This window comes from Mustela nigripes, chromosome 17 (assembly GCF_022355385.1).
Source record: "Mustela nigripes isolate SB6536 chromosome 17, MUSNIG.SB6536, whole genome shotgun sequence".
NCBI classification, from domain to species: Eukaryota; Metazoa; Chordata; class Mammalia; order Carnivora; family Mustelidae; genus Mustela; species Mustela nigripes.
In genome coordinates, this window is record NC_081573.1 from 27,062,078 (window position 1) to 27,077,943 (window position 15,866).

General features: G+C 50.9%; 1 protein-coding gene across 1 annotated transcript in view; it reads right to left on the reverse strand.

The window, feature by feature from the left end:
• Nucleotides 1-15,137, reverse strand: part of ZNF423 (zinc finger protein 423) — a 332,069-nt gene extending 316,932 nt beyond the window's left edge. Inside the window, exon 1 of the mRNA XM_059381198.1 lies at nucleotides 14,997-15,137. Within this exon, the coding sequence (XP_059237181.1) occupies nucleotides 14,997-15,036 (40 nt within the window). The 5' untranslated portion in view covers nucleotides 15,037-15,137. The remainder of the gene's footprint in view (nucleotides 1-14,996) is intronic.
• Nucleotides 15,138-15,866: the final 729 nt, after the last annotated feature.

Consider the following 15,866-nt stretch of genomic DNA (forward strand, 5'->3'; position numbering starts at 1 on the left):
ATGATGGGGAATGGCTGGATAGATGATGGGTGATGGATGATGGATGGATGGAAGATGGATGGTGATGGATGGATGATGGATAGATGGATGATGGATAGATGATGGATGGGTAATGGATGAGTGGATAAATGAGGGATGGACAGAAGGACGACTGGCGGATGGATGGATGATGGACGGGTGGATGATGAACAGATTATGGGTGGATAGATGGTTGGAAGGAAGAAGAAACATGACTAAAGAACTCGCTGAGGGAAAGAAATGCCCAATCCCCCAAGGTCCACATTCAGCAAAGTGCCCCTTTCTGAAGAATAAATAAAAAGAGCCTATAAACATAAGATAAATGGTCAACCTGGCTAGTAATCAGGAAAATACAAATTTAAAAGATGAGCTATTTTTTGCCTGTCAGATCGGCAAAAAGAGAAAGGGGGGAAGAAGAAGGAGGAGAAAGAGAAGAAGGAGGAGGGAGGGAAAGGCGGAGGAGAAAAAAGGGAACACATCAGCATGGAGGCAAGCGCTAGGAGAGACCAGCACTCACACGCTGCTGAAGGGTACGTCAGGACACCCTTGGTGGAGGGCGACGTGCAAATATCTATCAAATATTTCAAGTGACTACCCTTCGCCCTAACAGGTCCACTCTAGGAATCTAGCCTAAGAAATACAAAGATTTATAAATGAGAAGTCTCCCTCTTTCATTGTTTCTGACAGCGGAAAACCGGAAACTACATGTCCATCCAGAGAGAACTGTAAACTGATTCCGGTGCGCCCCCTCTACAGAATGATGGCTGTTTCAGGGAACTAAACCTACAACATTAACATGACTGTCCTAGACAAATGCTTCTTGACCCTGGCTCCTCACTCAAATTCCCCAGGAAGCTAAAGAAGAAGGAAGGAAGGAAAGAAGGAAGGAATGAAGGAAGGAAGAGAGGAAGAAGGGGGGGAGGAAGGGAAGGAGGAAGGGGGAGAGGAAGAAATTGACTTAGAGCCGCATCCTCGAAGAGTCTGGATTGTCTGGTCTGTAGTAGGTCCCAGGCAACATTATTCCTTAAAGTGCCTAAGATAATATTAATGTGCAACCAAGACTGGAAACTCATTGCTTCTTGAAAATAGCACATAACAGAATGTGCACATCTCCGTCAAGCAGTATATCAACCACGTAAGGGTAAAATTACACATGCACGAGTATATGTACATGGGTGTTTGTGTAAATGCACCACAAAAAAAAGGTCTGGGGTGAAGACAACTGTGGATAACAGTGCTTCCCTCTGGGGAAGAAAGAGATTAAATTATTTAAGATGTGTCCATCTTTTTTTAAGTTATGAATATAGTTACCCCAAAACGCAGGATACACAGGTTACACAGATGGTTGGGGAGTAGGACAGAACTCCTGTGCCCTTACTCATGGCCCCTTCTCCTAAACCCAGAGTCTGGGGACTTCTCCAGCCCCCAGAGAAAGCATGAACTTCTCTGTTGCCTTTTCTGGCCCATGGGGCATCTGTAAATAAAGGTAATGATTACTGGCACAGTTCGCTACCTCTAGCGGTGCGACTCTGAGCAAGGTAGTTCTGTGCCTATCTGTGCCTCTGCAAAACTGAGATCAGTCAGAGAGCTGAGGTGAGAACCCGAGAAGCACCTGGGAAGAGCTGAAGACAGGGTCTGGCATAAGTAAGTCCCTCCGTGAGTCCTCCCCAGGGATCAAGGTGGGCCACGCTGGTTGCTCTCGGTGGGCATAGGTGGGACCTGGTCATCCTCTACCTGCAAGGTTCCTGGATTAGAGAAGCACCAGAGAACCTGCTCCACTGATGTTTGCCGAAGCCCCTGGAGCCCAAAGAGGCAAGGACACCACCAACTGAACTCTCAGACACCTGGAAAGTCACCAACATGGCAGTCAAGCCCTTGACACTGACCCAACGTGCCCCTCCACGCTCAAAATGGTCTGGAGCAAGGGAGGTCCCAGCTGCCCTGCGCAAGGTTCCCTAGAGCTGCCTCTTCAGAATTGTCACTCTCTGGACCGGTCACTTTACAGAGTAACTTGAAAAGACCTAACAATAGCTTTCTAGCCTGTTTTGTTAAATACTTAACTGATTTTGAGCCCAGATGTCCATCGACTAATGCATGGATAAAGAAGAGGTGATATATATATATATATATATATATATACCGCCCTCAGAAGAATGAACTCTTGCCATTTGCATCAACGTGGATGGAGTCAGAGAGTATCGAGCTGACTGAAAGGAGTCAGCCAGAGAAAGACAAATACCCTAGGATTTCCTCAGATGTGGAATTTAAGAAACAAAAAAGAGATGAACATAGAGGAAGGGAAAAAATGAGAGAGAGAGAGAGAGAGATGCAAACCATAAAAAACTCAACTATAGAGAAGAAACTGAGGGTTGGTGGAGGGAGGGAGGCGGGAGAGAGGCTAAATGGGTGAAGAGTATTTTTTTAAAGACTTATCTATGTATTTACTTATTAACTTGCTTATTTACTTATTTGTGAGAGGGTGAGAGCAAGCACATTCACAGAGGGAGGGGCAGAGGGAAAGGATCTCAAGCAGATTCCCCACCCAGCACGGAGCCCCTCCGGCCTCTGCGCAGGGCACTACCTCCGGGTCCTGAGTTCATGACCTGAGCCAAAACCAAGAGTTAACCAAGGGTTAACTGATGGAGCCACCCAGGCGCCCCGGGTGATAGGCATTAAGGAGGACACTTGTTAGGATGAGCAGGGGGTGTTAGTCACTGAACTCTACACCTGAAACCAATCTTATTATCCTCTTTGTTAACTAGCTAGAATTTACAGGAAAATCTGAAATTAAAAAAAGAAAGAAAGAAAAAGAGAAAAAGTTTTTTTTTTTTTTTCTTTTTTTCTTAAAGTAAACTCTACCCCCAACATGAGGCTCGAACTCCCCACCCGGAGATCAAGAGCTGAATGCTGTACCCACTGAGCCAGCCAGGCACCCCCTAACCTGTATTTTTTTTTTCCCCAAACCAAAGCTTCTTATGTTTTCCCCTTTTTATGTTCCAGGAATTAAAATCCTAAAACATCTAAGGCAGGTAGCTCAGCCAGCCAGTTCCATCCCATTTTATAGACAGGGAAACTGAGGCCCATAGAGGGAGCTATCCTGCCCAAGATCACAGAGCATGTTACCTCCAACCCACAATTCCCACAACTCCAGAGAGAAATAAATCAATCTTGACTCAGGCCTTCAGCCAGAATGGGGTCTTTTCTTTTCATTCGGAGTTTAATTTAATTGTCAGGTTCCCTTGCAAACGCATCTCATCTTCTCCTTCCTGCAAACTTCCCCCAACTCCCGCCCTCACTCCTAGTGCTATTCAGGGTCAGTGGGTCCCTGAAGGATGAGTGCAGTCCCAAAGGTCATTTAATAAAAGCTGGACTTGGGGCTCCTGGGTGGCTCAGTGGGTTAAAGCCTCTGCCTTCGGCTCAGGTCATGATCCCAGGGTCCTGGGATTGAGTCCTGCATAAAATCAGGCTCTCTTTTCAGAAGGGAGTCTGCTTCTCCCTCTCCCTCTGCCCCTCCCCCCTGCTCATGTTTGCTCAAATAAATAAATAAAATCTTTTTTTTTTTTTTAAGATTCTATTTCTTTGACAGAGAGAGATCACAAGTAGGCAGAGAGGGAGAGAGAGAGAGAGAGAGAGAGGAGGAAGCAGGCTCCCTGCCCAGCAGAGAGCCCGATGCGGGACTCGATCCCAGGACCCTGAGATCATGACCTGAGCCAAAGGCAAAGGCTTAACCCACTGAGCCACCCAGGCAGCCCCAATAAATGAAATCTTAAAAAAAAAAAAAAAATTTGCTTAGAATTTTATTTTAAATTTAGTATGAAAGTGTCATATTGGTTTTATCATTTAAAAACGATGTTTTACAACCTAGCATACACTCTGGCACAAAGCCTTGGATCAGCCGTAGCAGCAATATCCCGGCTGAACCCAAACTGTGGGTGAGGATGAAGGAGAGAACAGGCACAAGCCATCCCCACCCACCTGCAAGGGGCATGAGGTCCCCACTGCTCTATGATGGGGCATCTTTCGCCTCCTGAATGGGAACAGGGGCTGGCAGGAGGTGGAGAGGGCAGGAGAGTGCATCAAAGATGCTGACGGAAGGGCGGGGGTGGGGGGATAAGCCCAAGTCAGATGCCCCACTCCCTCATTCACTTAGGAGAGCATTCGCTCATTACTCAGTCACTAGTCCACTACTCCCTCATGCACCCACCCATTCACTGAGCCCCTCAAAGTTTGCACATGTACGCACTCACTTAAGAAATCCTTTCTAGGGCGCCTGGGTGGCTCAGTGGGTTAAGCCTCTGCCTTTGGCTCAGGTCATGATCTCAGGGTCCTAGGATCGAGTCCCATATCGGGCTATCGGCTCCCCCCTTCTCTCTCTCTGCCTCTCTGTGTATTTGTGATTTCTCTCTCTGTCAAATGAATAAATAAAATCTTAAAAAAAAAAAAAAAAAAAGAAAGGAAAGAGAAATTCTTTCTAGGGCTTAGTGGGTTAATCCTCTGCCTTCAGCTCAGGTCATGATCTCAGGGTCCTGGATTGAGCCCCACATTAGGCTCTCTGCTCAGCAGGGAGCATGCTTCCCCCCTCTGTCTCTGCCTGCCTCTCCACCAACTTGTGATCTCTCTCTATCTATCTCGGTCAAATAAATAAATAAAATCTTTTTTAAAAAATCCTTTATAGGTGGCGCCTGGGTGGCTCAGTGGGTAAGCCGCTGCCTTCGGCTCAGGTCGTGATCTCAGAGTCCTGGGATCGAGCCCCGCATCGGGCTCTCTGCTCAGCAGGGAGCCTGCTTCCTCCTCTCTCTGTCTGCCTCTCTGCCTACTTGTGATCTCTCTCTGTCAAATAAATAAATAAAATCTTTAAAAAAAAAAAAAAAAAATCCTTTATAAACACAAGGACTCAGAGGCTCAGGTCAATGGCATCCACCAGCCTGTGTGGGGTCCCAGAAGCCCACCAGGCTGACCATATCCCATCCATGATTTCCTACCCCTGAGTGAAGTGGGGCATGGCAAGCTTTGCCAACTCTCAATAGGGCTGCTCTGGGAATGGGATCTGAGTTACTCCCTAAGGCCCCAGGAGAAAGAACCAGAACCCAGGCACCAATATTATGAAGGCAGATTGCAGTTTAATGGAAAAGAAGAACATATGCAACACAAGCTTAAAAAAAAAAAAAAAAAAAAATGCATATAGGTAGTGAGCTCCCTGGGAGTGAAAGTATGTAAGTCCAGGATGGATGAAACTAAAGATGCCACAAGCACACCCAAAGAGGTCTGAATGAAGTGAACCTCCAGGTTTCTCTTCAAGCTGAGGTTGACCTGAGTCTGAGAAGTTCAAAGACAAAAGGAGTGAAGTCTGATGAATCTTCCACCATGAGTGCCGGGCTGTGGCTGGGGCATCTGCAGAGCTGTCCTGAGCACCCAGAACGTGTGCTTTGCTCACTGCTCCCCAGAGAGCCCAGCACTCTGGAGCCTCCACCCCAGGTGAGAGGAGCCTGCCCCTTCTTTCCATCTCCCCTCCTCTGGGTACCCACTCTCCTCCCTCCCCCTCTCCCTGGGGACTCTCTAGGCCTGGAGATTGTCTCTCCTCGCCCCAGGTTCAGGCCTGCAGTCCCAGGGGGCTAGGAACAAAGTCATTTCTCCCGAACCAGAAATAGGCTTACTGTTGCTGGTGGCTGCAAGGTCCTGCAGCCCCCAGGCCAAGGGCATACACCAAGCCTGGATTTGGCAGCCGTGGCCACCCCAGCTCCCTTCTCCAGCCAAGCCCTGCTCCCTAACCAAGCCCAGATGGCCATCACTCTGCCTTCAGGCAGGTAAAATGCAGTGCAACAGGAGTTAGGTGAACAGTATGTTTTATTTAATTAGGATCAACAGAAGAGATAAACCTCACAGCAGGATAGGGAATGACAACACTGCAAAAAATAATTCATGCCCAGGTAACGAAAGGACAAATTTCAATTACAGAGAAAACCGGGGGAGAGAAAGGTGCCTGGTCCCTTCAAGGAGGAGAACGGTACCAGCGTCAGCTCTGCCCAGACCTGCGGTCCAGAGGTGGTGGGCACTCCAGGACTGGGAAGCTGGGCAACTAGGCAGTCATTCCAGAATAACTGTCCCTCCCTTTCCTGAAGGGTGCGGACCTGGGGGAGCCAGGGGGTGCTGTCTTGGTCCTGGCACGCAGGTATGGGGGCCTGGGGATCTGCCCTCCGGGGGCCACTCGGCAAACTCACACCCAGCCAGGCCCAAAAGAATGGCGCCCCCAAGGAGAGAGAACAAATGTTCTAATCCTGACCTGGGTCACCTGCTCGCTCAGCTGCTAGGCAGCCCCCTGGCCTGACCCCCCCCCCCCCCCCCCCGCCTCGGCGGCCCCCCGGCCCCTCCCCCCCGCCCCCCCCCACCCCCGGCCCTGATGTGGTCCCTCATCCCACGCCCTGCCCTACCTTTGGGCACACGGATCTCATTTCTCACACTAGAGCAAAGAACGGCCCCGCCAGAGCTCCAGAGTCCCTTGATCCTCCAAGCCTGCTTCTCATGGCTACCCTGGAGAATGGAGCCCTTGAACCGGGTGGCTTCCTCCGAGGGTGGTGGGCTAAGACCCCCCGCCCCACCACTACCACCTGGGTAGTCCAAAGCTGCCTGAAAATGAAAGTTCACGGTGGTGATGATTGTAAAACAACGTGAAGGAACTAATGTCACCGAACCGCACACTTAGAAATGCTTAAGATGGTACATTCTAGGTTACACATAGCTTACTGTAATTTTTGAAAGGGGAAAAAGAATGAGGAGCTCTGAGGCCCTCCCCAGACCAACTGGGTGAGCATCTCTAGCGTCTGGGCCTGGGAATGTGCAATTTAATTTAATTTATTTATGTAAGTGATGTCTACACCCAAATGTGGGGACCGAACTCACCACCCCGAGATCAACAATCGAATGCTACGCCGACCAGGAGCCCTGGAAATGCGATGATAACCAGCCTCTCACTAGGGACAGGGAACCAGCTCCCAGCTGCCGGGAATCCATGCTCTCCCCAAATCAAGGTTCCCCTTCCCGTTTCCAGCATAATGCCATGGATTATCTCCAGAAATCCTTCTTGTGCGAATGAGTATTCAAAATGAAGACCCGTCCAAGGAAAATTTTCTGTTGACATATTCTCCCCCCAGAATGAGCACATCAGTCACACCTTCCTTCTCAGGGCTTGGCTGCAAGTACCCAGGACAGCAGAACTCATCCAAGTGGGCTCCGCTCTCTCTCTCTTTCTCTCTCTCTCTCTCTCTCATCCCCTCACCCCAAGCGTTAGGTGATGGCAGCCCCAGCACCCCCATTAGCCATGAGGAAAATTGCTGTTAAATTAGTGAACCCATCTACAGAGCCCCATTTTATATCCCAATTCAGAAGATGGCATGAACATCTGCTTTCACTTCAAGACATTAATTTTCAATTATTGGAGAAAAACAAAATTAGTCCTGACAAATTGCTGGCGAGCACAGGCTGTTGTCTGGTGGTTCATAATAATAACTTCGGGGGCCCACAATTAGTGTCCTCGGACGGAGTCTCCTGATGGGTCCCTGTCATATGGAGTCAGTGGCAGTGGCATCGCAGTCCCCGGGCATTCTCAGGGAACTGCATCTTTGGGGCCGGTTGAGAGAACTAAGGAAGTTGGGTATTTCTCTTTCTGGAGAAGGCCAGGCACTAGGGTGGAGGGGAAAGGAAAGGATGAATATAAAACATCCTGCCTTATCATTTTCAGCCAGGGACATATCACGCCCTGCTTCCCTGCCACACACTTACATGGGAATGCAAATCACTCCTGAGTCCAGGGGAGCCCAGTAAAGGCACACTTAGACCACCTTAGAATTCCACGCTGCCATCTTCAGTGGGGGACAGACGGGTGACATGATTCTCTTAGCAGACCCCTTCCACCCCTGCCGTAATGTCATCAGGGATTTCTGAGTCCAAAGCTCAACAGCTCCAGCCTCTGAGATCAGAATGCGTATAAACCTTCTATAACAAAAAACAAAAACAACAAACAACAAACAAAAACCTGTTTGCTGAGGTCCCATCAACCCAAGAACCTGGTTCGGCCCGTGTCAAACCTTACAGGAAAAAAAAGAAAGAAAACTCTGAATTTGCCAACCTCAAGGACCCCCAAATCCAGAGAACAATCCACTTGATATTATCAACACTGTAATCTCATTTGATAGCTTTTTTTTATGTATCTTGGCTGCTGTAGTCACTCTATCAATAAGAAGCCACTGAAATGTGAATGAGCAGAAGAATTCGGAGATAATGACGTGGCAATCTTTGAATTGGACTTGTCACAATTGAAAGTAGAGTGTGTTTGCCTAGCGAACGCGTTCAGACTCTTGGGGGGGGGCGTGGCGGGAGGAAGGTAAAAAAAAAAAAGAAAGAAAGAAAACAAAACAAAACAACAACAACAAAGGAAAATTATATCTTTTAGATGAGAATGAAAGACGCTGCTACTTCCAAAGTCAACTCGGTAACTGAGCTCCAACATTGTGTAATTGACTTTGCAAGTAGAACAACAGCAACGTAACAAAGAAAATGTCAGTGTTTTCACAGCACTAATCTATAACGCAGGGAGGCCCTCCCGCTGTTAGCCAGGGCTGACAATACAATAGCTTTCAAAGGGATATTACCATCATGCTTTTATTCCTGACATCAATCAAGACAAAGAGAATCCTTTTCACAAGACATTAAAAATCAAACCTTTGTACGAGAAGATAGGTAAAACAGCATTCCCCTTAAAGACAGCCACGCAGAGCAATCAGCTAATTGGCGCTCCTTGAAAGAGGTAAAGTATTTTTATTTACTGAGTGTACAACCCCGATCGTTGGCTGCCACCGAGCCTGGCAGGTAAGCTATGAATCAAAACTTTCCATCAGCATTCCCCCACTCCACTCCACCCTCTCTCTCCCACCGTAGGCAGAGGGAGCTGACAGCACCGAAAACTTCAATTGGGATATAACCGATCCAGGCTTAATTAGTCTATTCTGGGTGCAAAACTATTTGGATCCCCGACTACCACAAGCACAAAACACCCTTGCAAGCTGACAGGAATCTGCAGAAATTGTCAAATTTGCCAATTCAGGTTTTCCCTGGCTACCCACAGTAATGGGGAGCCCCCTAACAGTTTTCAAGGTATTCTTCTGTCACAATTAACATAGACCCACAGATAAGAAGTCCTGATATCTATGGCAAACGTTCAGAAGACATGAAAATAACATTCTTTGCAAACACCAGTGAACCATAGACAAGATCCAGGAAAGGTAAATTCAGTTTTACCTGGATCAAAGGGTTAACTGAATCTACACATTCAGTTTAGTAAAAAGAAGGAGGAGGGGGTAGTGGAGAGGCAGTCAGGAAAGCTAGCCATCTTCAGCTTGCTTACCAATAAGAGTTTTTGATGACCCCACGTCAAAAGCTGGTACCACCTGCAGAACCCTGCGTGCAGAAGGGCTCATGTTTTGAGAGTTCATTATCTGTACGCTATCTAAGCCACGGAAGTTGCCCACCCATCCGCCCGCAAGGGGTCCAAAATGCCATGTCCCCACACCTCTCCGGGGCTTGACAGCAAGGGTCTAGGTGGCCCCAGGCCCCAGACTATTGCTAAGGATGGAGGGCAGGGGGGCAAAATCACTCAATTTCCAGGAATTTCCTTTGGAACTCAGGGCCAAGGTGTTTTGTGACTTTTGCCTCTGGTACCTAACAGACCATCTGCCAAAAGTAGGTGAGCCCAGCCACTCCAAGACGGAGATGCAACTCGAGGGACCTCTGAAGCAGGAAAGATGTTTTTCTTTTTTTTTTTTTTTTTTAAGATTTTATTTATTTGACAGAGAGAGAGAAATCACAAGTAGGCAGAGAGGCAGGCAGAGAGAGAGAGGGGAGAAAGCAGGTTCCCTGAGGAGCAGAGAGCCCGACGTGGGGCTCGATCCCGGGACCCTGGGATCATGACCTGAGCCGAAGGCAGAGGCTTTAACCCACTGAGCCACCCAGGCGCCCCTGGAAAGATGTTTTTCACTTTTCAGACATAACTGTATTCGCTTCTGGTTTATTTTTTAATTGTTTATTTTTAAGCAGTTTCTGAACAACAGGTGCTGTTCACTTCACAAACAGAAATATTAAGACAGGAGGGAATTGGCCTCAAAACCACCCCGAAAAATCCTATCCTCACCACCACCACCTCCATCAGCCTTTTTCCAGCAGCAAGCACGCCCATACCATCAGCCTCCGTGGCAGGTTCCTTTCGTTTACACATCCAAATGAACAGTTAAGAGAAATCAATGCATCTAATTGCCAGACTATTAAATCCTACATCAGGGGAAGAATTCCACAGCCACCAGCTTAAGAGTTGGCTACAGATACGGCAATTATTGTAACTTTCTATTAGACTGAACCGGATCCCCCTTTGGTCTCCAGCTAGCAACACTGTGCTCAAAGATGTTGTACTCCTGTTTCCCCTCTCAGGTTTCTCCCTCCTCCTCCTCCTCCTCCTTCTCCTCTGCTGACACACTGTAGCATGTCTTCACAATGCCAGGGCTGGCCGGGTCTACCAACTGACTCTAGGACTGTAAAGTCACCAGCATTTTGCACCTTCCGTTATGAACACAAGCTGGGCACCTACGGTTAGACATTTAGCAGGGTCCTTCTGTCAGAGGCACACAGTTATCTCATGTTATTGCTTATGAAGTTTTTGCAAGGAAACAGGTGTAAGAATCTAAACAGCAATGACTAGCCATAAAAGATGTTTTCTAGAGTAAGACAGGCTCTTCCACGCGCTGGGAGTGCGTGACTTAATGGAGGAGGGGGCGATGAAAAATTAGGATTAAATATCACTGCTCAATCCACACGAAAGCTAAAGAACCAGAAAGGGTTTGTTTTGCCCTTCCTACAAGATCATGTACATTTAGCCAAACAAATCTCGACAATTTACACTTGTATGTGGTCTCAGCTGAATCAAAAAACCTGTAACCTCAGAACGCCTCTATTTATTACATCTCAATTATTTCCATGGAAACACAAGCAGTGGCGATCTACACTGTTCCCAAGTCCCCAGACCACCAAATTTCTAAGATGGACTTTTGGAGGGGCTACAGGCTGCCAGGAGAGGAAGACAGAGAAGGGGAGGGGAGTGCAGAGAAGGGGGTGGGAGAAGGGAGGGGAGTTAGGATGTGGGCGTGGGGGGGGGGGGGAAGGGGGGGACACAGGCTGGGGGGGGGGGGGGGGGGGGGGAAATGCGTGGACACAGCCTGAGTGCTAATTAATATTAAGAACGGTAATTAACAGGCAGTTGCTAGATGGAGAAAATCAACAGTATTAAATTAAAATCATTCCAAAGTTTTAAGCTGAGTCTGGGGGGAAAAAAGATGTATTGGTTTCCCAAATACATAAATAAATAGCCTGTTTCTTGGATCTGCAGAGGCAGTGTGGGTGAAGGGAGACAGGTTACCAAGTCACCTGACATCATCAGCCAAAATAACATCAGTGAGAAGTGATGAGAACAGCCCCGGAGAATGAGGCCAAAATTGTCAAAGGAAACAAATGTCCTCACAACTGCCACACCACACCACCAGGAGACAGAAAAGGGGAGAGTGTTGTAGAGAGGGAAAATCGGTCAGAAAATGTGACTTTTGTAACATTTGTGGGGTTTTGGTGTTGTTATTATTATTATTTTTTAATGACAAGGCTTTTGAAAACCAATGAAGCTATTCTCCCCCCCCACTCCCCGCCCTAGTACCCTGGCCCCCTTCCCTATTTGCTGAGTGTCCTCCCTGGAAGCTGGGTTTTCCAAAGAAGGACAAACAGCCAAAGGGAACAAGTGACTCCCCTCCAGAAGGAAGGCTGTGCCCGTGAGTGGAAAGGGAGAACCCCCCCCCCCCCCGCCCCGTCCCGTCCCAGGCCTGTTTGATTTTTCAAAGCAGCAACACCGGGGCTTTCAAATCACACTTTCTGAGCATCCATTAGAAATTGTTATATTTCTGTCTTTCCTTCCTGCTATGGGCTTTCACGTTTCCGAGATCAATTACGAATTACAGCCAAGCGACTTTCACAGCAGAAGGCGCGGGCTGGGGAAGTCCACAATGCCTCCACGTTAGCCCTGACACACAGCAGTGGAGGCACAATAAAATAAAATAAAATGTAAAAGGCACCACTGTTCTTAAGAAGCACCTTCCAGCATCTTGAAAGGTGAAGACCTTGTCATTTTAAACACTTGGTGTGGAGCTGTCCACACTCAAACACACACTTTTGAATATTGTCTGTGAAAGGGGAGAAGCAGTTCTTGAAACGCAATAAATCCATCACCTGCTGAAACTCTTATCTATTCAAATTATCATCTCTCTTAATTCCTCCCTTGATAAGTGGTCATATCTCCACCCTATTCACCCCAGTGAACTGAATAAGAGGCAAAATGGTGAGAGGCGAGGGTCGAAGCTGCTTCTGGAAAATGCAAAGAACCACAGGAAGAAACAGAAGATCCTAGGCTCCAAGGGCAGAAAGGCGCTGTGTGGCTGATATTTACAATACTTCTCGGGGCGCCTGGGTGGCTCAGTCCTTAAGCGTCTGCCTTTGGCTGGTGTCCTGATCCTGGGGTCTTGGAATCGAGCCCCTCATCGGGCTCCCAGCTCAGCAGGGAGCCTGCTTCTCCTTCTCCCCACTCCCCCTGTTTGTGTTCCCTCTCTCACTGTGTCTCTGTCAAATAAATAAATTTTTAAAAAATAATAATAGTTCTCAAAATGCCTACACTGGTCTTGTTCTCACTTTGCGGTCTTCCCCCCACCAGTTCGTTTGAATTGTTGGCTATACGTACACACATATAGATTTAGAGAGAGAAATTCATTAAAAATCATGTCAAGGCTCATTTCATGAAAAGCGGAGGCCAATTCTTGAGTCTTTCTTGAGATACACAGAGTGGTATTAGAATGAGGTTCGAGCAACTCTAAAACACCCACCCATCTGTTCGTGGCAAATTGCTCTACCTTTAGTTTCTATGTCTCTTGCCTTCTAAAATTAGGAGGTTCCGAGGCATGGACTGAGGTTAGAGGTAGCTAAGCTTTGCATCTTCCTTTATGAAAATCCTGCTCCTAAACACAGATTTAACTCAAAATCAACTAGCTGAGTTAAATAAAACTGTAGGTAGTTAAATAAAACTGTTTTCCCAACCACAGATCCTGAGTCTACATTTTCTTCTGGGCCACCTTAAGTAGATCTTGAAGGAGTGAGCAGTGAGCCAGGGAAAAAGAAACGAAATCAAATAATAGTTCAAGCCACAGAGCCTTTCCTATTCAGCAAAAGGACAAACATCTACCATTTGCCTGTCCACTTCTTGGGAGCTATCAGTTTCCCTGCGCCTCAATCAGAACACCTTCCGGATCGCCAGTTCTGAAGAGCAGACCAGGTTATCCCCGATTGGGATGCATGCCACAGGGAGGGGAACAAAACCAACTTCTCTCAAGGAAAAAGAGGAAAGGGAACAGCTGCCTTGCTGAGACTTTGGACTGAGCTGATCTGCTTCTAAGATGACAGGGACAGTCTCTGCTCAGCCAGGAGCCATGGAATCTGCTGGGACTTTAGCAGGAGAGCAACGGCGGCGGGTGTCTCACGACCCTCCTTGCCAGATTGAGTCCCGGCCTTTCCAGCCAGAAGCAAGGCTGGCAGGAAGGGAGCGGGGCCCCAGCGCCTTCCCGCGCAGGCCTCCAGGAAATGAACTTTTCAGAGCAGAACTGGGCTCGGGCCAGAGGTCATCAGGGGAGTTGGGAGAGGACAAGGGCCTCGGGACTTTTGGCTCCAGAGACCTAGCAGCTCTCATCCTGTCCCTCCTCTGTCAGCTCTCAGCTGGACGGGTCGGTCGGGCACCCATCCGAGGCGCTGGAATCGGGACAAAGCAGCAGGCGAGGCCTGGAGAGGCCAGTCGGTGGGGAGAGGAGGGCAGGGGAGGGGCTCCGTCGCCTGCGCGGGGCCTCTCCCTGGGGCCTCTGCTCTCCAGGGGCCCACTCTAGCCTGGGGCCCTTGATGGAAATGGAAAGCAAAGCAAAGCAAAGGAAACGAGGTGGGGGCGGGGGGGGGGGGTCGCAAGCTGTTTTTGTGTGTCCGTTGTGTTGTGGGTCCTCACTAACGTGTGCACTCCGGGGAACCGACACAGGAAACTGGCCTAGGTGTCGAGGATGTGAGTGCCCGGGGTTGGGTCCTAGGCGCCTTCCACCGAGGGGCGCGCGCCGCGGCCGCTGCGCTCCCCTGGGGACCCGCGTCCTGCCGGCGCTGCGCAGACAATGAACTCCTGGCGGAGGCTCCCGGCCCGGTTGGCCTCGGTGGATGAGGCAGGAAGTGCGGGGGCCCTGGTCGGGAGCGCGGCCCGGGCAGGGGACAGGGAGGGGGCGCCTGGTGGCCGGGGCGGGGACGCGGCGCTCAAGGCGCGCGCAAGCTCTGCCCGCCGCCCTCTGCTACGGCGTCCCGGGGCGACAAGGCGCGGGCCGAGGAAAGGCGGCAAGGCCCGGCGCCCGGCGTGAGCGGCCTCAGAGTTGCCGGCCTCCGGGGCGCCGGTCCTCACCGCCTCTTCCTTCCTCCCGCCGCCCGCCCGCCGCCGCCGAGATTCGCAATCCCCGCCAAGTCAGGCCCGCACCCCTTGATTGGCCACGCGGGCCCGGGGCCCGCACGGAGGGAGCGGCGAGAGCCCCTCAGCGGCGCCCCCAGGCCCGGGTCCCCCGCGGGCGGCGACGCCGAGCCCGGAGAGGGTCCGGGCGGGTAGGGTGTCCGCGGCGTGCCCCCTCTGCCGCCTCCGCCTCCCGCTCCCGGCTTCCTCCTCCCCCTCCTCTTCCTCCTCCTCCGCCTCCGCCTCCTCCTCCGCCGCCGCCTCCTCCTCCTCTCGGCTCGCTCGCGCGGGTCCCCGGCCGCCCGCCCGCTCGCCGGTCCCTCCTCCCTCGCTCCCTCCCTCCCCGCTCGCTCGCTCGCGCCTCCGCCGGGCCTCGCTCGCTCACCTTTCACCGAGCGCGGCTTCGCCTGCTTCCGCCTGGACATGTCCGGGGCTCCCGGCGCTCCGTCGCCCTCCGCGGCCGGCTCCCCCCGCCGCCCCTCGCCGCTCCGGGCTGCCCTTCTCCCCCTTCTCCTCCGCCTGCCTCTCGGAAACTTTTTTTTTTGCAGCCGGGTCGGCGGCTGCGGGGAGCGGATCGTAGGTCCGGGGCGGCCTCCCTGGGGGGGACGGCCCGGGCCGGCCGAGTCCGCTCGGGGGCGGGGGGAGGCCCGGGGGCCGCGCCGGGGCCCTGCCTGTTGCAATGCGGCAGCCGGGGGCTCTCGGTCCCAGCGGCGGTCCCAGCGGCGCGGGGAGTCCGGAGGCCACTCGGCCGAGCCGAGTTATGCAAAAAAAAAAAAAAAAAAAAAAAGCCGCCCCCCCCCCCCCCCCCACCCCCCGCCGGCCCCCGGCCCCTGCGGCCCCCTCCCTCCCTCCCCCACCCCACCGCCACCCTCACCCTCCTCCTTCTTCTCCTCCTCCGCCCCTTGCCGGATTTTTGTGCAAAGTTTGCAGGCGTCCGGCCACGCAGCCCGGTGCGGAGCTCACAATGAACCCATCTGAGGAGGGGGGACGGGGCTGGAGTCGAGGGGGTCTCACGGGGGGTGGAGACCGGGAGGCGGTCGGGAGCGCGGAAGCTCAGCACCCCCGGGAAAAAAGAAAAAAAAAAAAAAAAGCCTTCAAATTATTCCCTGCCGCACACACACAAAAAAATAAATAAATATCAATGGCTAAAAAATGCCCAAACGCCTGGTTTGGAGATTATGATGGATGGGAAAGGGGTCCCTCAACTCAGCCTACTTGGGGGGGGCTCGAAACGGCCGCAGTGGCTCGGAAGCCA